This window comes from Aureococcus anophagefferens (assembly GCF_000186865.1).
Source record: "Aureococcus anophagefferens unplaced genomic scaffold AURANscaffold_17, whole genome shotgun sequence".
In the NCBI taxonomy this organism is placed as follows: domain Eukaryota; class Pelagophyceae; order Pelagomonadales; family Pelagomonadaceae; genus Aureococcus; species Aureococcus anophagefferens.
In genome coordinates this window covers 29228-55365 of record NW_008705577.1, presented here as the reverse complement: position 1 = coordinate 55365, position 26138 = coordinate 29228, and the positions used below count along the sequence as shown (strand labels likewise).

General features: G+C 72.2%; 4 protein-coding genes across 4 annotated transcripts; 3 read left to right on the top strand and 1 right to left on the bottom strand.

Annotated features, from left to right (window-relative positions):
* Positions 1-2035: 2035 nt before the first annotated feature.
* Positions 2036-3322, top strand: AURANDRAFT_29651 (hypothetical protein; the record flags this gene model as incomplete). The annotated part of the gene is made up of 2 exons (XM_009040959.1): positions 2036-2212; positions 3089-3322. Coding segments are annotated over 2 exons (411 nt in total), but the record flags the coding sequence as incomplete, so codon positions are not given.
* Positions 3323-5687: 2365 nt separating this feature from the next.
* Positions 5688-6305, top strand: AURANDRAFT_29848 (hypothetical protein; the record flags this gene model as incomplete). The annotated part of the gene is made up of 1 exon (XM_009040960.1): positions 5688-6305. One exon carries the CDS (start codon positions 5688-5690, stop codon positions 6303-6305), a length of 618 nt encoding a protein of 205 aa, XP_009039208.1.
* Positions 6306-9402: 3097 nt separating this feature from the next.
* On the top strand, positions 9403-9666 carry AURANDRAFT_29814 (hypothetical protein; the record flags this gene model as incomplete). Its single annotated transcript, XM_009040961.1, has 1 exon — positions 9403-9666. A coding segment is annotated over one exon (264 nt), but the record flags the coding sequence as incomplete, so codon positions are not given.
* A 7074-nt stretch (positions 9667-16740) lies between these two features.
* Positions 16741-17337, bottom strand: AURANDRAFT_29797 (hypothetical protein; the record flags this gene model as incomplete). The annotated part of the gene is made up of 1 exon (XM_009040800.1): positions 16741-17337. A coding segment is annotated over one exon (597 nt), but the record flags the coding sequence as incomplete, so codon positions are not given.
* Positions 17338-26138: the final 8801 nt, after the last annotated feature.

Here is a 26138-nt window from a genome sequence, read left to right as displayed (position 1 = left end):
GCGGCTCCGGGAGGCGCTGGGCACGCTGCTCGAGGCGGGCACGCTGCGCGAGGCGTTCCGGCGCGCGGACACGCGGGGCCGCGCGGCCCTCGAGCGCGACGACTTCGAGGCGCTCGTCGACAGCGTCTTGGGCGCGCCCGCGGCGGGGCGGCCCGAGATCCGGGGCCTCGCGGCCGTCGTCGACCCGGGCAGCGCCGGCGTCGCCTACGACGCCCTGGTCGAGTACGCGCGCCTGCCGCCGTCGCTGCCGCCGCCGGGCGGACCGCCGGACTGGGCGCACCTGCGGAGCCGGTGCCGCGCGGCGCTCGCCGAGGCCGACGAGCGCCTCGGCGCGAACCGCAACGCCGCCGTCGTCAAGGCCCAGTTCGCGCGCTACGACTGGCGCGGCGCCGACGTGCTGGACCCGCGCGTCTTCGCGAGCGCGGGCAAGAGGGCGGGGCTCTGCCTGTCCGAGGCCGACCTCGTGGCGCTCGGGGACCGCTTCGCCGTCGACCCGGCGCTGGCGACGGTCCGCGGCGCGGCCTGGAAGCGCTTCCTCGCCTGGGCGGCGACGCCGGACGTCGACGACGCGAAGCAGAAGCTCGACGGGCTCCTGAGAAAGCTCGGCGACGACGTGCTGACGACGCGGGCCTGGGCGCGCGGCGTCTTCGACGGCCTCGACCGCGACGACAGCGGGCGCCTGGCGCCCAAGGCCTTCAAGCGCGCTCTCGTCGAGGATCTACGCAGCGACATGCGGGACGACGACCTCGATTTCGTGGTGACGCACTTCCTGGACCCGCGGGGCGACGTCGTGTACCGCGACTTCGTCGCGTCCGTCGAGGCCGCGGCGGACGGCGGCGACGGCGAGCCCGCGGCGCCGGCGCCGCACCGCCAGACGCGCGCCGACGCCGGCGACGTGCTGCGGGACGCGCTCAAGGCGCAGGTGCGCGCGGGCGTCGACTACCGCGCGGCGTTCGAGAAGGAGGACGGCGCGTACTCGGGCGTGCTGACGCGCGACGCCTTCGCGCGCGTGCTCCGCGCCCTCGGCTGCCGCCTCGACGCTTCGGATCTCGACGCGCTGGAGAACCGCTACCGCGCGGCGACGCGCGGCGGCGTGCACTACGTCGAGCTGCTCAACGGCGTGCTGCCCGTGCGGCCCGAGGCCGGCGAGGCCTGGCGCGTCGAGGAGAAGCTGCGGGCCATGATCAAGCGCCGCTTCGAGTGGTGGCAGCCGGGGCGCCTGCGCCGGGCCTTCAAGCACTTCGACACGAAGCGGCGCGGGCGGGTCGACGCCGCGGACCTCGCGGACGGTCTGCGAGCGTTAAAGCTCAAGCTCTCCGGCGAGCAGGAGCGGGACTTGTTCGCGGCCATGGACCTGGACGGCGACGGCTGGGTCGAGTACCCGGAGTTCCTGGTCTTCGTCAAGGACCCGTGCCACGCGTTCCTGGAGCAGAAGGTGCGCTACCTGAGCCACAAGCGCAAGCTCACGCCCCGCGACGCCGCCGACGCGCTCGCGGACGTCGACGGCAACGGGTCCGGGCTCATCGGCGCGCGCGACTTTGGGGTCGTCCTCGACCGCCTCGGCGTGGACCTCGCGGCGTCGGAGCGCGCGCGGCTCGCGGCGCGCTTCGACCCGTCGGAGGACGGCAACGTCGACGGCGGGCGGTTCCTGCGGTTCCTCAAGGGCGACAGCGAGGCCGGCGGCGCGGCCGACGCGCCCCCGGGCCTCCGGGCCCTGCGGAGCGCCATCGACCGCCTCGCGGAGCGCCGAGGCCGCGCGCCGGACTACGCGCGCGTCTTCGACGACTTCGACGCCGACGGCTCGGGCAAGCTCGAGCCCCGCGAGTTCAAGCGGGCGCTGAAAGCTTTGGGCTTCGAGGACCTCGGCGCCGACGACGTCCGGGACGCCGTCGCGGCCTTCGACGGCGACGGCGACGGCAAAGTCGACTTCCGCGAGTTCGTGGCCTTCGCCACGGGCGGCGGGCGCGAGGACGAGGAGCGGACGAACAGGGTCGAGCGCGCCCTGCGCAAGGAGCTCGAGCGCCTCGGCGGGTCGAAGAAGCTGCGGCGGGCCTTCGAGGACATGGACGCGAACGGCTCGGGGAAGCTCAGCCGCCGCGAGCTCGGCCGCGCGCTCGACGACCTGGGCTTCCGCCTCGACCGGGCCGACGTCGACGCGCTGATGGCGCGCTTCGACCGCGACGGCGACGGGAAGGTGTCCTGGAAGGAGTTCGTCGCCTTCGCCGACGGCGGCGGCGCCGCGCTGCTCGAGGGCGACGTCGACGACGTCCTCGACAGGCTGAAGAACGCCGTCGCCGACGCGAAGCGCGACGGTTTAGAAGTAGCGGACTGCTTCGACGCCTTCGACCGCGACGGCAGCGGCGACGTCGACGAGCGCGAGTTCCAAAAGGGCATGAAGAAGCTCGGCGTGTCCCTGAGCGCGTACGAGACGAAAAAGGTCTTCGCGCGCTTCCCGGGGCGCGACGGCACCGTGCGGCTCCGCGACTTCTACGACGCCGTGGGCGAGGGCGACGCGCGCGACCCGCCGGGCGTCGCGGCGGTGAAGCGCGAGGTCAAGCGCCTCGCGAAGAGCCGCGACGGCCCGCCCGACTTCTCGCGCGAGCTCCGCAAGTCGACGGACGCCAGGGTCATCGACAGCGCGCGGGACCTGCGGCGGTCCCTCGAGGCCATGGACATCGAGATCACGCGCGACGAGGCCGCGGACGTGCTGGAGGCCGTCGGCGGCCGCGACGGCGCGCCGGTGGCGGACGTCGCGAAACTGCTCGAGTCCGCGGCGGGTGCCGGCAAGAAGGAGGAGCCCGCGGGCTTCCGCCTGCTGCGCAGCGAGATCCGGCGCCTGGGCCAGCGGTCCGAGGGGCCGCCGGACTACAAGCGCGTCTTCCGCGCGTTGGACCGCGACGGGTCGGGCTACCTGGAGCCGCGCGAGTTCCGGCGGGGCCTGGAGAAGCTCGGCTTCGAGGAGCTGTCGTCGGAGGATTTAAGGGCCGTCGTCGACCGGCTCGACGTCGACGGCGACGGCCGCGTGTCGCTGCGGGAGTTCCTGAAGTTCGCGGACGCTTCGGGCGACGACCGGACGACGCGACTGGAGCGCGCGGTCTTCAAGGAGGTGCGGCGCCTGGCCCGGGGCCGGCGCAACCGGCTCCGCGACGCCTTTTTGGAATTCGACGACAACGACTCGGGCAAGATCAACAAGCGCGAGTTCCGCCGCGCGCTCGAGCGGCTCGGCTTCGAATTGTCCGCGGACGACGTCGACGGCCTCGTGGACCGCTTCGACGTCGACGGCGACGGCAAGGTGTCCTACGCCGAGTTCGTGGGCTGGTGCGACCGGGGCGCCGGCGCGGGCGCGCGCGAGGAGGACCAGGACGACGTCTTGAAGCTGCTGCGCGACGCGTGCCGCGACCGCCTCGACGGCGGGTCGTCGCCCCGGGCCGTCTTCGAGCGCCTGGACCGCGACGGCGACGGCACCGTCGACGAGGACGAGTTCGCGCGGGGGCTGCGGAAGCTCGGCGCGGAGCTGACGGCCTACGAGGTGCGCAAGGCCATGGACCGCTTCCCCGGCCGCCGCGGCCGCGTCAAGTACGACGACTTCCTCGAGGCCGTCAAGCCGTCGCGGTCGCGGAGCCGGGAGCCGCGCGGCGCGCTGGAGCCGCTCCGCGCGGAGCTCGAGCGCCTCGCGCGGCGGTCCGGCGGGCCGCCGGACTACCGGCGGGCCTTCCGGGATCTCGACGCGGACGGGTCGGGGCGCCTCGAGCGGCGCGAGTTCCGGCGCGGGCTCGAGAAGCTCGGCTTCGAGTTCGACGGCGGCGAGTTCGACCGCGTCGTGGAGCGCCTGGACCGCGACGGCGACGGCACCGTGTCGCTGCGCGAGTTCTTGAAGTTCGCGGAGGGCGCCGGGTCGCGGCCCGAGGACTCGGACGACGCCGTCGACGAGGTCATGGGCCGCCTGCGCGGGTTGGTGCGCGACGCCGTGCAGGACGGCCTGAGTCCCGCGGACTGCTTCGAGCACTTCGACCGCGACGGGAGCGGCGACGTCGACGAGCGGGAGTTCACCAAGGGCATGAAGAAGCTGGGCGTCGAGATGACGGCCTACGAGGTCCGCAAGGTCATGGACCGCTTCCCCGGCGGGCGCCGCGGCCGCGTGCGGTACCGCGACTTCGTCAAGGCCGTCGCGCCGGCGAGCCGCCGCGGCTCGGACCGCGGGTCGCGGTCGCCGCGCGCGTCGTCCAAGAGCCGCGAGCGCGCCGCGGGCGCGCTCCGGGCTTTACGGAAGGAGGCGAAGCGGTCGCGGGACCGGCGGGGCAAGCGGCCCAACTACGCGCGCGCCTTCGAGGCCTACGACTACGCGGGCGACGGCGCGGTGTCGCGGGCCGATTTGGACCGCGCGTTCGCGACCCTCGGCTTCGAGCTCTCGTCGTCCGACGCGCGGCGCGTCGCGGACCGCTTCGACCGCGGCGGCGCCGTCGCCTGGCGCGACCTCGCGCGCTACGCCGACGGCGACGGCGACGGCGACGAGGACGACGACGACGACGCGCTCAAGCGGCTCCGGAGCCTCGTCCGCGACGCCGTCGACGACGGCCTGTCGCCCGACGACATCTTCGCCCACTTCGACCTCGACGGCGACGGCACCATCGACGAGCGCGAGTTCGCCAAGGCCATGAAGAAGCTCGGCGTGTCGCTCTCGAGCCGCGAGGTCCGCAAGACCATGGCGCAGTTCCCCGGCCGCCGCGAGGGCCGCCTCAAGTACCGCGACTTCCTCAAGGCCATCCTGCCCTCGTCCCGCTCGAAGCGCTCGGGAGACCGCAGCCCCCGCCGCAGCCCCCGGAGCTCGCGGCGCTACTAAGTGTCCTCGAGTGCTCCCGAAAGTGCTCCAAGTAGTGCTCCCGAAGCCCGAGGGGCAACGAGCCGGCGATGGCGTCAAGAGCTCGATCTTTGACGGCTCGGAGTCAGCGGCGCCCGTGATGGGCTTCAATTACGCGATCGCGCGCCGAGCGGCAACGCTCCTATTCCTGGCAACCGCCGCAGCGCTCAAAGTACCGCACGCGCCGACAGCGCAGCCGCGCCGCAACGCCGCCGCGCCGCTCCTGAAGCGCGTCGCGAGCGCCGCCGTCGCCTTCAGCGCCCTCGGCGCCCCGCTCGTCGCGCTGCCCGAGGCGGCCCTCGCGGCGAAGCCCAGCGATGCCGCCACGTCGGCGGGGAGCCGCGTGAACAAGGACCCGGAGTCGCTGCTGCGCAACGGCCTGCCCATCGGCGGCGCGATCGGGTCCGCGACGAAAAAGGCCGAGGCGCGCAAGGTGCAGCAGGCCGTCGAGGCCATCAAGGACGACCTGCGCGCGAAGCGCATCCGCGCCGCCGGCTCCGACGTCGTCAAGGCGCAGACGCTGCTGGGCGACGGGTCGAAGATCGCCGCGGGCGCGCCCGGGCCCGTCAAGGACGAGGTCGAGGCCTTGCTCGGCGAGCTCAAGGCCGCGCTCGACCCCATCGCGGCCATCCTCGCGGACACGGGCGCCGCGGGCTCGCCCCAGGAGCGCGACTCCCTCGACAAGGCCTTCGCCGCCCAGGCGACGGCCGCGGACCTCGTGAGCAAGGTCGAGGCGCGCTTGGTCCCCGCGGGGCTCAAGTACGCGAACGCGCCGCCCGAGTTCAAGAACGTGCCGCGCCTCGACGGCCGCGCGCGCGTCGAGTGGACCATGGTCAAGAAGGACAAGGGCGGCACTTTTGCTGTTGATGGCATCCTCTACAAGGAGGCGAAGATGGAGATGATCCTCGACGGCTATACGACGCCTCTCACCTCCGGCAACTTCCTCGACCTCGTGTCCAAGGGCTTCTACAACGGCATGGCCATCCAGCGCGCCGACGGCTTCGTCGTCCAGACCGGCGACCCCGACGGGCCCGACGGCCCCTTGATCGGCTACGGGCAGGACGGCGATCCGAAGAAGGAGCCGCGGCGCGTGCCGCTCGAGCTCTTCGTCGACGGCGACAAGGCGCCGACCTACGGCGAGACGACGGAGGACGGCCAGCGCGGCTCGGCGCAGACCGTGCTGCCCTTCCAGGCCTACGGCGCGCTCGGCATGGCGCGCGACGAGTACGAGGCCGACTCGGCGTCGTCCCAGTTCTTCTTCCTCCTCTTCGACAGCGACCTCACGCCCGCGGGCAAGAACCTCCTCGACGGCCGCTACTCGTGCTTCGGCTACACCATCGCGGGCTCCGACTTCCTCGGCGCCGTCGAGGAGGGCGACATCATCAAGTCCGTCAAGATCCTCAAGGCGCCGCCGCCCTTCGGCGACTACAAGGGGCCCGACCCCTAGGACGCGGGCATAAAAGAGTGCGGCGGGTCAATCGCGGGCTGCGTCTCGTTAAGCGCGCGCGGGTATAAAAGACAGGGGGGCGGGGGGGCGGGCGGAGTGTGCAAGGGGCCCCGGGGGCGCGTTCAGGGCGCGTAGTCGTCGAGGTGGAGGCGCGGGCAGCAGCCGAAGCGCTCCTCGAGGGGCGGCGGCTTCGTCGTCCAGGACCGGCCGAGCGGGTGCGCGGCGCCCGCCGTCGACTCGTGGCGCGCGTCCGCGCGCGCCGCGCGCGCGGCGAAGGCCGTCGCGCGCGCGGGCTTGGCGTCGCGGTCCAAGCGCGCGAGCACGCGCCAGGCCGTCGCCGCCGTCTCGAAGTCGTCGACCTCGTCCGCGTGCTCGATGGCCTCGCGCGCGAAGCGCGCGGCGACTTCGCGGTCGCCGACCTCGGGGCAGTCCGCGACGAAGGCCTCGAAGCGCGCGCGGCCGCAGGCGACCCAGGGCAGGGCGTCCGGGTGGCCCCGCGCTGCGAGGCGCAAGGCCCAGTCGAAGAGGCGCCGCGTCCGGTTCGCGCCCGACCGACTCACGGGCTGGCCGTCCGATTCCCCCCGGGCCCGCGCGAGCGCCCACTCCGCGTGGGCCCAGGCGTGCACGAGCGCCACGAGGTCCGCGCCGCCGTTGGACGCGCGCGCGCCGCGGTAGAAGGAGCGCCGCGCCGCGTGGAGCGACGCCTCGGCGCGGTCGCCGCCGTCGCGCGCGGCCGTCGTCGCCTCCAGGTCGCCGAGCGCGTGCCAGACGCGCGTCGACCGCGGCCGGTGGCTCAGCGCGACCGCCAGGATCTCGCGCGACCGGTCCGCGTCGCGCTCGAGCCGCGCCCACTGGACGTAGAGCTCCGCGTCGCGCGGGAACCGCACGGACGCGCGCCGGTACAGCGCGGCCGCGGACCCGGCGTCTTTCGCCGAGAGCGCCTCGAAGCGCGCGAAGGCGAGCCAGGACGCGATGTGCTCGCCCGTGCCCGCCACGCGGTCCTCGCGCGTCGCGTTGCCCAGGAGTCCGGGGGCCCGCTCGAGGCCGCACGCGCGGCGGTACGCGCGCCGCGCCGCCGGCAGGTCGCCCGCCGTCTCCTCCAACCTCGCCAGCGACAGGAGCGCCTCGTCGTGGCCGCAGACGACGGCGAGGCGCAGCTCGCGCCTAGCGCCGGCGTCGTCGCCGCGGCCCGCGAGCTCGACGCCGAGCGCGTGGCGGAGGTGCGCGTGCCGCGGGAAGTCGCGGAGGCCCCTTCGAAGCGCCGCCTCGGCCAAGCGCGTCGCGTTCGCCGCGCCCGCGCGCGCGCCGCCGCCCCGGCCCAGGGCGAGGCCGTAGGCGTGCCAGAGGCGCGCGGCGTCGGGCTGGACCTTCGCGCCGGCCTCGCCGGCCACGGCGCCGCACGCCTCCAAGCCCCGCCGCGCGAGCCGCGCGGCCGCCGCGGCGTCGCCGCCCCGCAGCTCGAGGCGCGCCCAGGCGTCCCAGGCGGCCACGAGCGTCGGCTCGGCCTCGACGGCGCGGCGATAGTGGAGCTTCGCCGCCGCGCCGTCGCCCGCGGTCCGGCTCGCCTCGGCGAGCTCGCGCCACAGCGCGGCCTCGCCGGGCATCGCCGCGACGCCGCGGCGCAGGGCCGCGCGCATGGACGGCCAGTCCTTGGCGAGGCGGTGGAGCCGCGCGAGGCGGCTCCAGGCCCGCGCGCTGTCGTGGGGGCGCAGCGCGGTCGCGCGGCGGAGCAGCCGCACGGCGTCGGCCGCGCGGCCCGCCTTCTCCGCCGCGTACGCGTCCCGCCGCATCTTCCCCGCGGCGGCCCGCGCCTCGTCGACGCTGAAGTTCTCGTCGGGCTTGAGGCCCGGCAGCTTCGGGGGCTCGCGGGGCGGCTCCCCGAAGAAGGGGTCCGTCGTTTGCGTCGCGGGCGTCGACAACTTCATCGTCACGGCGTGGTGTTTTCGTCTCGGGGTGCTTAATCGGATGGGCGTCGGCCGGAGGGTCGCGGCGAGCCCCGCGAGGGCCAGGAGGGCGGCCATGGCCCGCCAGCTGATCCCGTTGCGGCTCATCTTTCGTCGCCGGTGGCGCCGCGGGCCGTCGAGGCTGATCTGATGAGCTTCAACGCGGCTCTTGTTTTTGTTGCACGAGGCCGTCCGCGCGCGCGTTCCCGCGCCGTTCCTGACGCTGGAGTCCTAGCGTCGGAGGCGGCGTCGACGCGACGGACATGCGGCGACACGGGCGGCGACACGGGCGGCGACACGGGCGGCGACACGGGCGGCACGGGCAGCACGGGCTGCGCGACGGTCGCCCCCTTCGGCACGACGGCCTCCGGCGGCCGCGGCGGCGGCGGCGGCGGCGGCGCGCGTTTCCACTCTCCTCGAGTGTTTCTCACAGTATGTTCGAACTCACTCTCCGCACCTATATAAAAATGAAGCCTCGGCCTCCCGTCCAAAGGCTGCGTAGAGGGAGTAGCAGTCCCGGCCGCGGCGCCGGCCGCCGGCGGAGGCCTGGCCGGGCGTGGGCGACTCGGACGCCTACTCGGAGCTTGGACAGCGCCGTTCCGAGCACTCTCTTTACTATCTGCATCACGTGCGCTCCTGCGCCACTAGTAATGGGTGCGGTGCTGCTTCCACACCTGGCACGGGTTCTGTGCCTTCCTCCAGCTCCGACTTGATGCGGGCGGCCGCCGAGTCTCGGTCACCGGTTAGCAGACACATGAGCTACTAGTAGGCAATGGAGCCGAGCTCCTCGAGTACACTTGACTCGTCGCCGCGGCCGACGCGGAATTCTTCGTAGAAGGGGGACGGCGTGCTCCAGCGCTGGCGGCGCGCGCGCGCGCCGCGGACGCCATAGACCCCCGGGCGCGGTCGCTTCGGAGAGCCAGCGCTGCTGCGCGTCGGCCGGCTTCGACGCCGTCCTCGGCACAAAAAACTTTAGACGCGCGGCAGTGTCCTTCGCGCGTGGCACACCGCCGCAACGAGCACATGGCGCCCGTCGAGCTCGCCATATACGACCTTTCAGGGGGCGCGGCCAAAGAGATGAGCGCGTCCATGGGCGCGCTCCTCGACAACAAGACGGTGGAGCTGCCCAGGACCCGACCCAGGTCGTCGAGGCCATGGGCCACGGCCCCGTGCGCGTCGAGGCCATGGGCGAGACCTCGAAGACCGAGGACGAGCTCGACGAGTTCCTGTGCTCGATCGCGGCGAGCTGGACGGCCGAGTCCTACGACCTCTGGACGAAGAACTGCAACAACTTCAGCGACGTCGTGCTCAACTTCCTCTGCGGCCGCGGCGTGCCCGCGTGGATCCTGAGCCTGCCGGGGGAGATGCTCGCGACGCCGCTCGGCAAATTGCTCGGGCCGATCCTCGGCAACGTGCAGGACGCGCTCAACGGGTCCCTCGAGAAGAACGGGGGCCTCGTCGGGCCCAAGGGCGAGACCATGACGCTCACGGTCAAGGCGGCGTCGGGCTCCGCGGCGCCGACGTCCGTGACGCTGCCGAAGACGGCGACCGTCGGCGCGCTCCGCGCGGCCGTCAACGTCGACGCGAAGCCCCGCTTCGTCTTCATGGGCAAGCTGCTCGCCGACGACGCCAAGCCCCTGAGCGACTACGGCGTCACGAAGGACGGGCTGACCGTGCTGCTCGTCGGCGCGAAGGCGTCGTCCGCGCCCGCGCCCGCGCCGCCGCCGCCGGTCGCGACGCCCGTCGCCGCGCACGTCATCCCGACCATCCCTGTGCCCGCCGCGACGCCCCTGTCGCGCGCCGTCGCCCGCGCCGAGGCGTCCGGCGGCACGGAGGTGCTGAAGACGCTGCACAAGATCCTGTCGAACGTCGTGCACCACCCGACGGAGGAAAAGTACCAGAAGCTCAAGCTGAGCAACGCGGCCTTCCAGCGCAAGTGCGTGGGCCACGACGGGGCGCTCGACGTCCTCAAGGAGGCGGGCTTCCGCGAGGCCGACGCCATGCTGCAGATCACGCCGTCGGCGTCCGCGTGGGGCCCGCTCTCGGCCGCGGAGCGCGCACTGTCCGCGCGCCTCGACGCCATCGAGGCCGCGGCCGCGCCGCCGCCGGTCGCGGCGGCGGGCTTCCCCCCGGGGGGCCTCGCGGGCCTGGGCCTCGGCGGCGCGCCGCCGCCGGGCGGCCTCGGCGGCATGATGCAGGCGCTCCGGTCGAACCCGGCGCTCATGGAGCAGGTCAACGCGATGATGGCGGACCCGGCGGCGATGCAGCGCGCCATGGAGACCGTGCAGCGCAATCCGGCCATGGCCCAGATGCTCCAGCAGCAGATGGCCGGCCTCGGCGGCATGCCCGGCGGCGGCGGCGGCGGCGCGCCGGGCGGCCTCGGCGGTTTGGGCGGCCTCGGCGGCCTCGGCGGCCTCGGCGGCGGCGCGCCGGACGCGGCGCAGATGCAGCGCGTCATGCAGCTCGTCCAGAACAACCCCCAGCTCCAGCAGCAGATGCAGCAGACGCTCGGCGAGCTGCAGCGGAATCCGGAGATGGCGCGCCAGCTCCTCGGCTCGCTCCCGCCGGGCGCGCTCCCGGGGGCGCTCCCGGGCCAGCCCGGCGCGCCGCCGCCGGACCTCGCCGCGGCCCTCGCGGCCCTGAACGGCGGCGCGCCGCCGAGCGGCGCCGCGCCGGGCGCGGCCGCGGCGCCGCCGCCGAACGTGAACGAGGACGGCACGCCCATGACGGAGGAGGAGGCGATCCAGGAGGCCATCCGACGCTCCATGCAGGAGCAGTAGGGGCGGCCGCAATCTCTGCCCCCGACGTAACGCAGCCCCTTGTTCGATCTTGCTGTGCGACTCCGGAGATCCCACGGCCTGCCGCGCGGCGCGGCCCGGGTGATCTCCCCTTCGAAACGTGCCTGGGGTAAGTCACCCAGGCAGATTTGGCAAAAAAGAAAGGCCCCTCCGCGGGTGCCCCAAGAAAACCGCCATTTTACTTGTCCACCTTCACCCTTATTCAGTTGACGAGATCTCGTGAAGATCCCGTTGACGATAATGTTGAATGCCGTGCCGCTCTGTAGGTTTGCGGTTGTGAATGCGGACGGCCTGATTGTTGAATGCTGCCCCGCGGGACGATGCTGCCGTGTGAGATTCGTGGAGTTCTCAACGGAATGAATGTCGGTCAACGAGTCGGAAGTGAGTCGGAAGAAGTCGCGTTAGAACACGTGAGAGTCAGTGAGTCGGAAGTGAAGCTTGAAGCTTCGAGGTCTGAGGGTAAAGGTGTCTGTGGGGTCCCAACCATCGATCTGATTGATCAGGTCAGACCAGTGGCTAGCTACACCTCGGTGATCAGGTGAGACGCAGCCCGAGGGGACCCCGAAGCTGACGGTGCCGGGCTGCCGCATAAGATGGGCTGATGATGGGCTGCCCTTTTGTAGCCCAATGATCCGCGCGCTGCTGCTCGTAACACTTCTCCGCGCGCTGGTCCTCGCAACACTGCTCCAAGCCGCCACCCCATGGCAAAAATGCAAGCACACGTACTGCGCGCTCGAGCGCATCGGCCGGCGCACGCGCTGCGGCGCCGCGGCTCGCAGCGACTGCCCGAAAGTCTACATCTACGCGAATTTGTCGAGCACGTACTACGACCTCGCCTGGCGGCCCGCGGCCGCCGAGTCCTGCGAGGCGCCCTTCGACGTCGCGGCGCGCAAGGCGTACCACGGCGCGTTCCAGATGCGCGCGGCCGCGTGCGACGGGTTCCCGGACGACGTCTGGCCCGCGCACCACAGCAACCAGTGGAGCGCGGCGGAGCTCCTGCTCTACCGCGCGGCGACGTCGCGGCGGTGCCCGCGGACCTTCGACCCGGCGGCCGCGGACCTGTTCCTCGTGCCCGCGCTGCCCGCGCCGAAGTCGCGGTGGTGCGGCGACGGCGCGTCGCGCGGCGAGGCCGCGCTCGTCGCCGAGCTGCCCTTCCTCGACGGCGCCACGGCGCACCGCCACCTCATCGTCGTCGGCAAGGGCCACGCGAACCGCTGCGACTGGTTCGCGCGGCCGACGACTCTACTCAAGTACGCGCAGCGCTTCGCGTACGCCGCGGCGCCGCCGGGCGACGCGAGCTCCTACGGGCCGCTGGACCTCGCGGCGGTCTTCGACGCGGACGCGCTCGCGCGGCGGGCGACGCGGCCGAACCTCGTCTCCATACCCTACCCGTCGTCGCTGCACCCGTCGGCGGGCGCGGCGGGCGCGGCCTGGGCCGCGGGCCGCGCGCGGCCCTTCCTCGCGTCCTACGTGGGCCGCGACTCCCACGGCAAGTTCGGGCGCCGGGCGCGCGAGAAGCTCGCGGTCGACTGCCGCCGCGACGCGCGGTGCCTGCTCAACGGCGGCGGCGGCGACGCGGCGTGCGCCGCGACGCCCGAGCGCGGCGGCGTCTGGCACCCGAATATGCTCAAGACCGTCAAGGCGAGGAGCGTCTTTTGTTTGGAGCCCGGCGGCGACTCGCCCTACCGCAAGTCGCTCTGGGACGACCTGGCCGTCGGCTGCATCCCGGTGGTCTTTAGCCTCTACGCGGAGCTGACGGCGCCGTGGCACTGGGGCCCCTGGCGCAACGCCTCGCGCGTCTACATCCCCGAGGCCGCCTACGTCGACGGGACCGTCGACCTCTTCGACTACCTCGCGCGCGTGCCCCGGGCCGACGTCGCGCGCATGCAGGCCGCGATCGCCGCGGACGCGCACCGGGCCCTCTACGCGGCCGACGACCTGCCCCACGACGCCTACGAGACGCTCGTGCGGCGCGCGGCGCGCGAGGCCGCCGGCTTCGACGCGGCGCGGGCGGCGCCCTCGGGCCAGTGGCTCGCCGTGTAACGCTCTTACTCCGACGCGTCGTCGAGCTCGACCGTGAGGGTCTTGCGGATCATCTTCAGCCCCCCCAGCTGGCGCCGCCCGACGTCCGTGAGCTTCGTGTTCCGGAGATTGAAGGTCTTGAGCGTCGGCGCCTTGCCCGCCGCGAGGGCGAACATGAGCTCCTGGACGCCGACGTCCGTGATCTCGTTGTACGACAGATCGAGGATCTCCAGCGGCGCGTCCCCGCCGTCGTCGCCGCGCGGCGGCAGCGCCTCGACGACGAGTTTCACGTCGTCGTCGCTCAGGGACATGCACCGGAGCTCCGCGTTCTTGACGACCCTGTTCTTGATCGCGTCGACCACCGGGAGAAATTTCGGGTTTCGCATCGACGCCTTGATGTCCTTGACCATCTGCTGCGTCGCCCGGTCCGCGCGCAGCTTCGCGTCGAAGGACGTCTCGGGCACCTTCTCCGGGTCCGCGACGGGGCAGCTCTGGCCCTTGTCCTGGGCCGCCTGCCGCGCCGCGGCCAGTTTCGCGAGATGCCGGTGGAGCTCCGCGAGCCGCGCGCGGAGCGGCTCCGTCGCCAGGCGCCCCACGACCTCCTTCAGGTGCTTCTCCGCATCGGACACGTCGAGATTCTCCTTCTCCTGGAGCGCCGGGTTCTGCTCCTTCATCTGGTCCGCGCCCTGCCCCGAGATGTTCGGCTTCTTGAAGTCCCAGTCGCCCTCCACCGAAAAGTCGCCCGTCGCCGCGTCGACGCCCTCGCGCGCCTCGCCCTCGGGCGTGACGCGCTCGGAGCCGAACTCCGCCACGCGAAACCGCCCGCGCGCCTCGCCGACGACGCGGCCGTCGAGGCGGTGCACCGCGTACCATTTCACGACGAGGTCCAAATTGTACGTCGCGAAGACCTTGCCCTTGCGCGCGTGGAGCAGGCACTCGCCCGTGTCCTTGTAGGTGTTGAGGAGCCGCACCTTGTAGTCCTCGGCCTCGTAGAGCACCTGCTGGTCCAGGTTGAGCTCCATCCACTCCTTGAGCCAGCCCCCGGGGCTGCCCAGGTCCACCTCGCTCCAGTGGTAGCGGTCGCGGTTCGCGCGCGCCTCGTCGTCCTCGACGATGTCCTTGGCCTCCATGATGTTCGGGGATTCGTCGCCCAGCGTGTCGAGCGCGGCCATGGTCGTCGAAGCGCTGCGGCTAAACCGCGTCGGGCTGGCGGCGCGAGCGCTGGAGGGCTGTTGGGCAGCGTTTACGACACGAGCCGTGCCGCATCGGCTTGGCGAGCTCTCCGAAGCGCAGTCTGGGCCGTCCGCAGCTCCGCAAGCATGTCCGAGCTGGTCAAGGGCAAGCGCAAGGCCGAGGCGGAGCTCCCCGAGCCCGTGGACTCGACGCCGCCGCGCGCCGACACCGGCAAGCGCACGTCGAACCCGGCCCTCCAGGCGAAGCTCGACGAGCTCTTCACCTTCGCGGCGCGCGACGAGCGCGAGGCCTTCGTGCGGGCCTTCGTGCCCCTGGACCTGAGCGACGCGGAGCTGAACACGTACCTCGGCGACCTGACGACGGGCGAGGAGGCCGAGGGCGCCTGGGAGAACCTGGCCGCGGAGATCGAGACAATCTGCAGCGGCGAGGGCGTCGTCAAGGTCGAGGAGAACGGCAAGAAGTGCGTCTTCTACTTCCCGCACCCGCTCATCCCGAACTGCGACCGCGAGGTCGAGTTCAAGCGCGTCGGCGACGAGTGGCGCGCGGAGGGCTAGCGCGCGGTGGGACCCGTAACGGACCGTTCGCTTCGACCCCGCGAGTCTTTCGTCGCGCGGGGATGGCCGGGTTCGCTTCGACCTCGCGAGTCTTTCGTCGCGCGGGGATGTCCGGGTTCGCTTCGAGCCCGCGAGTCTTCAGTTAGTCGTGCGGGGATGTCCGGTCGCGCGCCGGTCTTCACGCGAGGAGGGTCTTGTAGTAGGCCGCCATGGCGACGACGGCGCAGCCGATGGCGTAGGGCTGCGCGAGGCCCGCGAAGTAGATGAGCGCGGACGCCTCGCCGAGGGAGTCGACGGCGTAGGGCGACCGCCAGAGGCCGCCGTGGACGGACTCCGAGGAGAAGAGCTTGAGGGGGTTGTCGACGCCGAACTTGGCCTTGTTCGCCGGGTTCTTCGGGCCGTCGTCGTTGAGGACGTCGTGGAGGAGCACGGCCGTCATGACCGCGTTCGTCGTCTCCTGCTTGAAGATCTCGTAGCCGAAGGACGGCATGCCGCCGTAGGCCCAGGCGAAGGTCTTGTTGTGGATCACGGAGATGGTCGCCGTCGACGGCGCGATCATCGTCGAGGCGACGTGGCCGCCGTCGTAGGCGAGGACCGCGCGCCAGTGCTGCATGCGCTTCGCCAGCGCGTAGTTCGGGCCCTGCGCCACCGACAGGCCGTCGACCATGTAGGCGTCCGTGCCCGACTTGGTCTTGATGGGCGCCTCGAAGTTGGCGCGGAGCTTGGCGCCGCCCGTGAGCACGTTGAAGAGCTTCTCGGCGCCGAAGTTGCGGAGGCCCGAGCCGTAGGCGGCGACGGCGGCGTCGCGCGCGTCTTTCGGCACGAGGTGCGCGTCCGTCGGCGTGCAGAGGAAGGCGCAGGCCGCGGGCCGCGCGAGGCGCGTCGACGCGCGCAGGACCTTGTCGATGAGCGAGTCCGCGCACAGAGCTAGCTTGACGTGGAGCTCGCCGTCGAGGTACGTGTAGTTGCCGATGCAGACGCGCGCGGACGTGGGCAGCGTCTTGATCCAGGCCTCGAGCCAGTCGCCGATCTCCTTGGGCTCCATCATGAGGTCGCAGCCCGCGGCCTCGGCCAGCGCGTCGAGGTCGCCCGCGCCGCCCTTGAAGTCGGAAGACACGGGCACCGTGAGCGACCCGCCGGGCGACGCCTTCGCGAGGCCGAAGAGGCGCTTCCAGAGGCCCGACGCGGGCCGCTTGCCGCCCTTGCCCCAGACGCCGGGGATGTCGACGGCGACGACGTTCGCGCCCATCTCCAGCAGCTTCGCGCAGGGCCCCATCGCGGAGCCCGCGCCGATGAGCACGAAGTGGCAGCCCGAGAGCGAGCCGCCGGACTTGAAGTAGTCCGCCGTCCAGGAGATGGCGTGCGACGCGTCGCGCTCGATGTGGCCGTTCTCGACCCAGAGGTCGCACTGGTCCTGGAGCGCGACGCCCGACAGCGCCCCCGCGGGCGCCTTGGGCCGCGTCGGGTGCCAGCCGCCGTCGTAGGGCACGCTGTAGGCCAGGGTCTTGCCCTTCTTGCCGCCGGGGACGATCACCGACTTGAGCGAGCGGCCGGACACCGTCGCCTTCGAGTCCGGCGCGACAGCAACACCAAAGGCGCACGATTCGTCGTCCTTGGAGACGAACTGGAAGTGGCCGTAGAGCCAGTTCAGGCCCGCGCGGGCCGACTCGACGGCGCCCGCCGCAGACCAGGCGCCCTCGATGACCAAGGAGCGCACGTGGCCCGCGTAGCCGAAGCGGTAGGCCTTCTCGCGCGCGCACTTCTGCGCCGCGGCCGCGGAATTCGGCGAGCCGCACGCCTCGATGGCGACCGCGACGGCCGTCCGGTTCGGCGCCGTCGTCGACCGCGCGCCCTTGGCGTCCAGGGGGAAGGCGCAGCCCCGCGCGGGCTTCGGCGGCGGCGCGAAGCGCTTCTTGAAGGCCGACTTGCGGTTGCCGACCATGTTCAGGTACATGAACGGCGACCCCGGCACGTACAGCGCGACGATGCACTGCATGAGCGTGTGCCAGGGCGTCAGCTGGCCGCAGTGGAGGCCCCAGTAGGCCGTGAGCAGCTCGCCCGTGATGCCCGTGGGGTAGAGCAGCGCGAACGCGCTGTAGCGGGCCCAGAAGACGGGGTACGGCACCTTGGGCAGGAGGAGCGCGCTGAGGTAGAACGCGTAGCGGATGCACTCGACGCAGGCCCAGGAGAGCACCATGAGCCCGACGCTCCACTGCTCGCCGATGCGGCAGGGCGCGTCGACGTAGGGCACGAGCACGATCCAGAGCCGGCTCGTGACCTGCATCGCCGTCGTGACGAGCGGCGACCGCACGAGGCCCAGCGCCGCGTGGCCGATCTCGAGCGCCATGGCGAACTGCACGTAGAAGACGACGTCGCCGACCTCGGCCCAGACCGCGCCGAGGCGCGCCGCGAGCGCGCCGTCGCCCGCGGCGACGGTCTTGATCCCCGCGACGAGCGCGAAGCACCAGCCCGCGAGGCAGCACGCGTTGTAGAGCACGAGGTAGGGCGTCGCGAGGCCCATGGTCGTTGCAACGAGGTCGTTCCCAGTCGGAGCGGCGGCGCTGTCAACGCGACTGGCGCACAAGAGCTTGATCTGTCGTCGCGCGACGTCGACGCGATCTCGAAGTGGTGGTTGAAGTGCTCGTTGATGCTATGTTGCGCCTATCGGCTTCGCGCTGATGCGGGGGTTGATGGCATTAAAACAGGGGTATCGGTGCGGGGGCGGCGGCCCAACTCGCCGTCGACGGGCGGGGGCGGCTCGGCCGGGGGGGGGTGCGGGGGTCGGCGCGGGCCGCGGCTCGTCCTAGGCCGGGGACTTGTCCTCGTCCTTGACCTCCTTGCCGAGCATGTGCCAGACGCGGCTGAGGCGGTTGAAGTCGTCCTCGTGCGTGTGCTCGAGGATGTGGGGGTTCTCGACGAAGAGGATGAACGCGCTCTTGTTCGCCGCCTCGACGAGCGCGTAGACCGTGTGCGCGACGAAGTAGCCGCCGACGCCGCAGAGGAGGCCGACGACGACCTCGGCCTGGTTGATGCCCTCGGACCAGTCGTCGGGCCCGTACTCGACGATGGCGACGCCGAGCGCCGCGGACGCGAGGCCGATGCCGACGGAGAAGAAGAAGAAGATCATCTCGATGAAGAAGTCGGAGGCGACGGCCGTCATGCCCTGGGTCGCGAAGAGGGCGCAGACCTGCTTGCCCGCGTAGAGGTAGGAGTAGCCGTGGATGCCCACGTAGATGAACGCGTACTTGTTCATGTAGTCGAGGATCGACTCGCAGCACTTGAGGCAGCACGTCACGAACCAGAGCACGCAGGACACGCAGCAGCCGCCGGGGCACTTCTCGGCCTCGCGGCGCAGGTAGTTGATGATGGCGACGATGGTCTCGATGAGCGCGACGAAGAACGCGCCGAACGCGATGCTCCCCAAATGGTACGTCGTCGTGCGGCCGAGCGCGTTCAGCGCCGGGTGGCCCGTGTGCTCGAGGCCGTACCACCAGGTCTGGGCCGTGTCCGCCGTCATCGCCGTGATGATGTACTTGAAGACCTGCTGCGTCCAGAAGAAGATGAAGAGGAAGACGAAGATGACGATCGTGAGCCGCGCCTGCTCGTCCTCGTCGTCGTCCTCCTTGTCCTGCTGGTAGTTGTAGTAGCCGTAGCAGGCGACGCCGAAGGTGAAGAAGAAGAGCACGCCCAGCACGCTCACGGCGAAGGCCGCGACCTCGAGGAGCGGGAAGTCCATGACCACCTCGCAGCCGACGTGGAGGCACGCGCTCGCGAAGGCGATGTTCGCGCGGATGTAGAAGTGGAAGAGGCAGCCGCACAGACCCACCAGGATCAGGAAGACGCCGCAGTACCAGTACGTGTACTCGATGAAGATCACGCCCGAGACGATCAAAAACGCGTTGATCCCGATGAGGCCGACGTGGATCATGAAGCCGCCGCAGCGCATCATGACGGACATGGACATCTGGGCGCAGAACAGGGCGAAGAGGAAGACGAGGATGAGGATCTTCGTGAGGTGCTCGAGCGCCGCCTGCTTCTCGTCGTCGTCGTACTCCTCGGCCTTGTCGGACACGTCCTGCGCGCCGTAGGCGATGGCGACGTAGATCATGCCGACGACGCTGACGATCCAGGCGATGCCGAAGGCCAGGTCCGGGAACTTGAGCGGGTTGCGGTCGATCTCCGGCGGGTGGTCGATGGCCTTCATGGAGCGCTTCTGCTCGAGGAGCGACATGGGCGCGTCGGCGTCCTTGGTCTCCTCGAGGGTCTTCTTCTCCGCCGTGATGGGGCTCTCCGTCGTGCCCTCCTCCTTGGCCCACGCCGGGTCGTCGGCCATGGCTGCTGGCGGCGGGACCCGGGAGGGATTAAGCGTCGGCTGCGGCGGCTGTGGCTGACAGGGATTCAGTCGAAATACGAAAAACTCGCTAATGCGTGTCAAAAGTAGATCGCGCGGCATCGTTGAACATTGCAAATCCGCGCATGCATCGATAACGATGGGGAGATGCTTCGGCAGGCCTGTGTGCCTTGAGTGCTACCTGAACTGGTAGACGAGTCCAAAAAAACACGCCAGCGATATGGAGAAGCTGCGCCAGGGCCTGAACATCCCCGGCCTCCACTCGACGGGCACGACGCTGAACTGGGTCTGCGACGGCCCCGCCGAGGGCTCGACGCGGTCCATCTTCAAGCTGAGCCCCGGCCAGAAGCCGGCGCCGCCCGTGTCCTTCAAGACGCACCACCCGCAGCGCATGCACGGCCGGCGCCTGCCGCCCGCCGCGGACCCGGCGGCGGCGGCGGGCGACGACTGGTGGAACTGGGACACGGACGCGCGGCCCGCGCCGAAGCGGCGGACGCGCGGTCCCGGCGCGCGCGCGAGCGCGACGTCGAGCCCCCGCGAGGGCCGGGCCGACCGCCTGGAGCCCTTGCCGGCGAAGCCGCGGGCCGCGCGGAACCAGCACCGGGGGCCGCCGCCGTTCGCCGTCGACGAGGACGCGCCGACGAGCTTCCCGCCGCGCCAGGTCGCGCCCCTGCCGGACCGCGTCGCGGCGAAGCCGCGCGGGACGCTGCGCGTGGGCCTGAACATCCCGACGCCCGCGGAGGTGCGGGAGCGGGGCGACGACGCGACGGCGACGGTCGCGCGGCGGCGCCCGGCGACGCCCGGCGCGCCGCCCCTCGACGGCGGCGGCGACGACCTCGAGGCCCACGACGACCTCGCGGCCTACGAGGCCGCCGTCGAGCGCGAGCGGGCCGAACACCGCGCCCTGGAGGCGGAGATCGAGGCGCTGAAGCGCGCGGACGACGCGGGGCCCCCGGCGAAGCACGCGCGGATCGCGCCGCTCCCGGGCCGCGCCGTGGACCGCGCGGCCGCCGCGGCGCGCGACCGCAGCCCGCCGCAGCCCGCGCCGAACCGCCTGCCCTCCGTGAAGCGCCCCAAGCCCCGCGCGCCCGCGAAGCGGTCGTCGAAGCGCCGCGCGGCGACGCCGGAGCGGCGGCGGTCGCCGAGCCCGCGGCTCCTCCACCCGGAGCCGCCGCGCACGCTCCGGGCCCACGAGAAGCGCATGCTCGAGCAGCGGCCGGCCCTCGGGTCCCTGCGCGTCGCGACGCACGGCGACGGCGGCGGCTACCAGGCCGCGGCGAGCTACTCGCCCGACGCGCGCGCGGAGAGCTTCATCGCCGCGCGCAACCGCCGCAACATGCTCGTGAAGATCATGCAGAACCAGTGCTGAGAGGAGAGAGGCGGCCGCGCGAGTAACGCGGGCGGGTGACGGTCGGCGAAGGCGGCGATCGCAAGTGAACTCGCGTCGAGTTCAAGTCTGCATCAACGTCCGACCTTTACTTTAACGGCGCTGCCCCCACAACGATGATCATGGCCGGAACGCAGTTGTCGAAGTCGAGGTTCCAGTAGCTGTCGCTCGACGAGAGGCTCTGCGTGCCCGAGACGACGAAGCGCCGATGCCGATCTTCGAGCGCATGCGGCTCAGCGCCGACGAGGGCGACGCGGCGCTCGTCGACGACTCGCCGGCGCGGACGCGGCGGATCGCGAGCAAGCTCGTCGACCCGCTGTCCTTCCCCTGGCTGCGGGACCACGCGCAGGCGCTCGACGCCCGCGCGCTGGCCGACGAGATCTGCGCCGCCTGCGACGTCGACGAGGGTCGCCTGCCGCTGACGCGGTCCCTCGCGTCCGACGGCCCGCACGCGTGGCTCCAGGAGCTCTGCCTCCGCGCGGCCGAGGCGGGCTCGGGCGCCGCGAAGTCCTCGCTCAAGCTCGGCGACGTGCGCGCGGCCTGCGCGTCGATCCAGCGCTACGACGCCGAGGCCGGCGACGACGCGCGGTCGCGCGCGACGCACGCCATCGTCCTCGTCCACAGCGGCCTCGACCTCGACGGCGCGGAGGCGGCGCAATTCGCGGACGCGAAGGACGGGCTGCTGCGAGAGGCGGTGCCCGACCTGCTCGGCGCCGCGGCGGGCCTGCTGAGCCGCGGCGGGGAGGCGACGATCGACGCCACGCGCGCGCTCCAGGCCGCGCACCGGCTCGTGCGCCTCGGCGGCCACGGCGACGACGGCGGCGCGTGGCTCCGAGGCTCCGAGAAGGCGCGCGAGGAGACGAAGGCGGCCTGGCTGGCGACCCTGGGCGACCTGCGCGCGGCGTCCAAGGGCCGCCGAGGCGGCGCCGCGGCCGTGCTCGGCCTCGAGGTCGCGTCGCTGGACGTCGCGGTCCGGTCGCTGCCCGTGCGCATCGCCGGCAAGGTCGTTAAGGAATTGTTGAACGTCGGCAAGGAGCTCGTGAGCGGCCTCGTGTTCCAGAAGCTGGACTTGAAGGCCATCGGGTCCTCCGTGGGCGCCATCGCGTCCGCCGGCGCCAAGAAGGTCGAGGCGCTGAACGCGGCGCGGCTGTCGTCGCAGCTCCAAGCTTTGGACGCGACGTTCTCCGCCGCGCGGCCCAAGACCTGGCGCTGGACGGCGTTAGATCCCACCAAGGTGCGCGCCCTCGCGCGCGACCTCGCCGCGGCGAAGAGGTCCTACCTCTCCAGGGAGGCGCGCTGGGAAGTCGCCGCGGCCTACTGCTGGCACGCCGCGCAGCTCATGGCGCGGTCTGACGCGTCGTCGGGCGCGCGGGCCCTCCTCTGGCGCGGCGACGCGGACGTGCCGGGTCTGTCGAGTTTCTTGGATTTCGGCGCGCAACCGCCGCCGTGCCTCGTCGTGAAGCCGACGCGGGATTTAGAGGTCGCGACGCACGAGGAGCCGTCGGCCGACTTCGACGACGCGGACGGCCTGCCGCGCGCGGCCTTCGGGCGCGGCGACGCCGTGCGCTGCGTGGCGCGCGAACGCAGGCCGGGCCAGCCCTTCACGTGGTACCGCCTCGAGGGCGACCTGCGGTGGATCGAGGGCGACGCGTCCGCGCTCGAGGACGCGCCGGGGAGCCACGGCGCGTCCTTACTCACGGACCTGAGCGACGCGGCGACGTCCTTCCTGGCGAGCGACGACGCGTCCTTCGGCGCTTTTGCTGATAGAGTGTCGGGCCTCGTCGCCGTCGCGGCGGACAAGGCGGGCCACGCGGCGGAGGCGCGGCTCCGGCGTTTGGTAGCAGACGCGGGCCGGGCCGTCGACGAGGCGCTGGAGGCCGGGTCCGCCGCCGCCGCCGGGGCCTGCGCCGCGGTCGTCGCCGAGGCCGTCGAGGCGCGCGACGCCGTCGCGCAGCTCGACGGGGTGCTGGGGTCAGCGGAGGCGCTCCTCGAGGCCGCGGCGGGCGCCGGCGACGGCGCGGCGCTCCCGGAGCGGCTCGTCGGCCTCGGCGTGGCGAAGATCCTGGAGGCGGGCGGCGGGCTCGCGGAGCGGCTGGCCGAGGACGCGGATTCGACATTGAAGGCATGCCTCGCGCCCGCCTTTGCGACTTTAGCGGCGAACGCGGCGGAGCTCCGCGCGCTGAGCCGCCTCACGCGGGGCCGCCGCGCGGCGCTCGAGCAGGCGCTGCCCGGCGTCCCGAAGGCGCGGGCCCGGCGCCTCATCGCGCGGACCGCGGCGGCGAGGCGGAGCGCCTTCCTCGACGCGCGCGCAGCGACGCGCGCGGCCGTCGCCGCGTTTCGGAAGGCGTCGGCGACGCTCGCGTGGTGCGCCCAGGCCGCCGCGGTCGCCGCCGTCGCGGCCGGCGGCGACGCCGACGCGAAGCGGCGCGCGGCGGCGGCCCTCGAGGGCATGCGGAGCGACGTCGACGACGCCGTCGGCAGCTTCGAGAGCGCGCTTCTCGAGGCGCTCGACGGCGCGTGCGAACCAGACGGCCCCTTCTTCGAGGAGTTCGAGGACGACGACGACGGCGACGCGCCCGACGATGATGATGTGACGGCGCACCTGGCGACCGTCGACGCCGCCTTCGACGCCGAGCCGCGCGACGGCGACGAGGCGCGGTGGACGGCCGCTCTGGTGGAGAAGCTCGACGGGCGGCGCGCGGCGCTCGCGGACGCGCTGCGCGCGTCGCTCCTCTCCGGCGCGCGGGCCCAGGTCGCGGCCCTCGACTTCTCGGCCTTCGCGCCGGCGGCCGCCGCCAAGAAGTGGACCCTCTTCCCCACGGGCGGCGCCAAGAACGCGGTCGAGGCCGCGTCGACGAAAGCGCTCGCGGCGCTCGTCTTCGTCCGGGCCGCGCGGTCGACGCTCGGCGCCGTCGCCGACGCGACGTCGGGCTTCGACGACGCCCTCAAGGCCCTCGAGACCTGCGGCTTCGCGCCCGACGGCGCGGCCGACGGCGCGGGGCCGCCGAAGAAGTCGTCGTGGCTGAAGCCGTCGAGTTGGGGCGCCTCGAAGAAGAAGGCGCCCCCGGGCGACGCGGGCCTCGAGTGGCTCCGGCACCCGAGCGTCGCCGCGCTGCGCGACGCGTCGCGCGCCGGCGCGGCCATCGACGCGCTCGCGCGCTTCGGAGCGTCGTCGTCCGCTTGGCTCCTTGGTGGTGACGACGACGCGCCGCCGGCGACGAGCGACGCGCGCAAGGCGCTCAAGCAGTCCCTGGGCGGCCTGAAGAAGGCGCTGGCCGCCGAGTCGAAAGCGTTGGCCGACGCCGCCTGCGCCGAGGTCGACGCGAAGGTCGCGGAGGTCAAGGCCGGCGCGGGCGCCGCGGTCGAGGCCGCGGCGGGCGAGGACGTCGCCGACTGGCTCCGCGGCGGCGGCGGCGGCGCCTTCGCCGACCTCTTCACGGCGTCGCTCGACGAGGTGCGCGGCAAGGTCCAGACCCAGAAGATCCGCGCCGTCGCGGTCTTCGGGGCTTTGGTCGTCTCCGCGGCGCTCAAGAAAGGCGCCCAGGACGACCTCGCGAAGGAGGTCGAACTCGCCGTGCTGCGGCGGCGCGTCTTCGAGCGCGACGGCGAGGTGCGCGCCGCGCTCGACGGCGCCGGCGACGCCGAGGTCATGCTCGCGGCGCTCCTCGGCGCGCCGCCGCCGCCCGAGGCCTCGGAGCAGATGGCGCACATGGACGGCAAGCTCGACGCCATCCTCCGCAAGCTCCGGGGCGGCAAGACCCCCGGCGGCGCGCCCGTGGCGCCGGAACAGCACGACGGCTACGAGGCCCACGGGACGACGCGGTACCCTGTGTGGAAATCAACCACTGGTTTGGGGGGTCCCCACCAAACTTCAGAACTCTCTATCTCAATCAAATCGGAGTCGATTCGGCTGATTTTTGGACGGATCGATTGCTCCCGTCGTGTTCTCGAAGCACAGCGAGAGAGTCTGGTCCAAATCGTTCGATTACACGCACATTGAAGTCGGGTTGAAGATTTTATTTCCACACAGGCGGTACCACGAGGTCGCGCCCTACGTCGACGCGCGGCTCAAGAAGATGCACGAGGCCATGGACCGCAAGCTCCGGGCCATGAGCGACGACGTGCGCACCCTGCGCGACGAGCTGCCCCCCGCGGGCGACGCGACAGGGGACCCCAAGGTCGACGCGCGGCTCAGAAAGATGCAGGCGGCCATCGATGCCAAGTTCAAGGGCCTGTCCGACGACATGCGGCGCCTCCAGAAGGGCCTGGACCGCAACGACAAGGACATGTTCACGAAATTCGCCGATCTCAATAGAAACGACCGCGACATCCTGTCCCAGTTCGGCAAGGAGCGCCGCGCGTCGCCGCGCGGCGACAACCCCAGCTACGTCGACGAGCGCCTGAGGCAGCTCAAGGGCTCCATGGACGCGAAGTTCCTTGAGCTCACGGACGCCATGAATCAATTGAAGCGGACGTCGGACCGCGCGAGCAAGAGCCTGTTGGAGAAGCCGACGCTGGACACGGAGCACCTCCAGAGCGACTGGCGGGGCCTCGAGTCGTCCGTGCGCCGCGACGTCGGGTCCATGGGCGACGCGCTGCGCGACGTCCAGGACGAGCTCAAGAAACAAAAAGCGCCCCCGAACTTCTCCGGCAAGATCCGCAGGGCCTTCGAGAAGATGGACAAGCTCGAGCGCGAGGTCGACGGCACGCGAGCGGACGTGCGGAAGATAAAGCCCGGCCTCTCGAAGGACCAGCTCGAGAAGCGGCTCCGCGAGCTCGAGGCGTCCGTGCGCCGCGACATGCGGTCCCTGTCGGACGTGCTCCAGAATCTGAAGGACGACCTCGCGAAAAGGCCCGCGCTGGAGGTCGCGGGGTTAAGGTCCAAGGTCTCGGAGATCCGCGTCGCGCTCGGCCACGTCGCCGACGACGTCAAGCTCATGGGCCAGAAGCCGGACTGGGCCGACGCCGCGGCGGCGGCGACCTGGGCGGAGCACAAGGCCGCCATCGTCGACGAGCTCAAAGACGTCAAGGACACCGTCGGCACCCTCGCGGACCTCGCCAAGAAGGAGACGGATCCGCTGCGGAAGCGGCTGTACGCGCTGCAGGCCGCGGACGGCGACGCGCAGCTCAAGGAGGCCCTGCGGCACGCCCAGTCCATCGGCTTCGCGACGCAGGTCGACGACGCGGCGCTGTCGGGCCTCGCGGCCGCGTCCGCGCCGGGCCGCGGCGTCGACGTGACGTCGCTGCTGGACTCGCAGACGAAGGTCCTCCGGCAGAGTCTCATGGACGTCGAGGGCCCGCTGAACAGCAAGCTCATGACCATCAACGACGCCTTGAAGGCCGTCGCGGCGCGCACGTCCAAGGTGCCGCCGTCCGTCGCCCGCGTGGAGCGCGTCGTGTCGAACATCCTGAGCTCCGTCGTCCATCTGCACGCGAAGCAAAAAGAGCTCGGCGCGCCCCCGGACGGCGCCGCGGCGCTCAAGAAGCTGCGCGCGGAATTCGCGCGGCGCTTCACGTCCCAGGACGAGCAGCTCGGCGCCGTGCTGCGCGAGCTCAAGGCGCGGGAACGCGTCGAGCTGAAGGA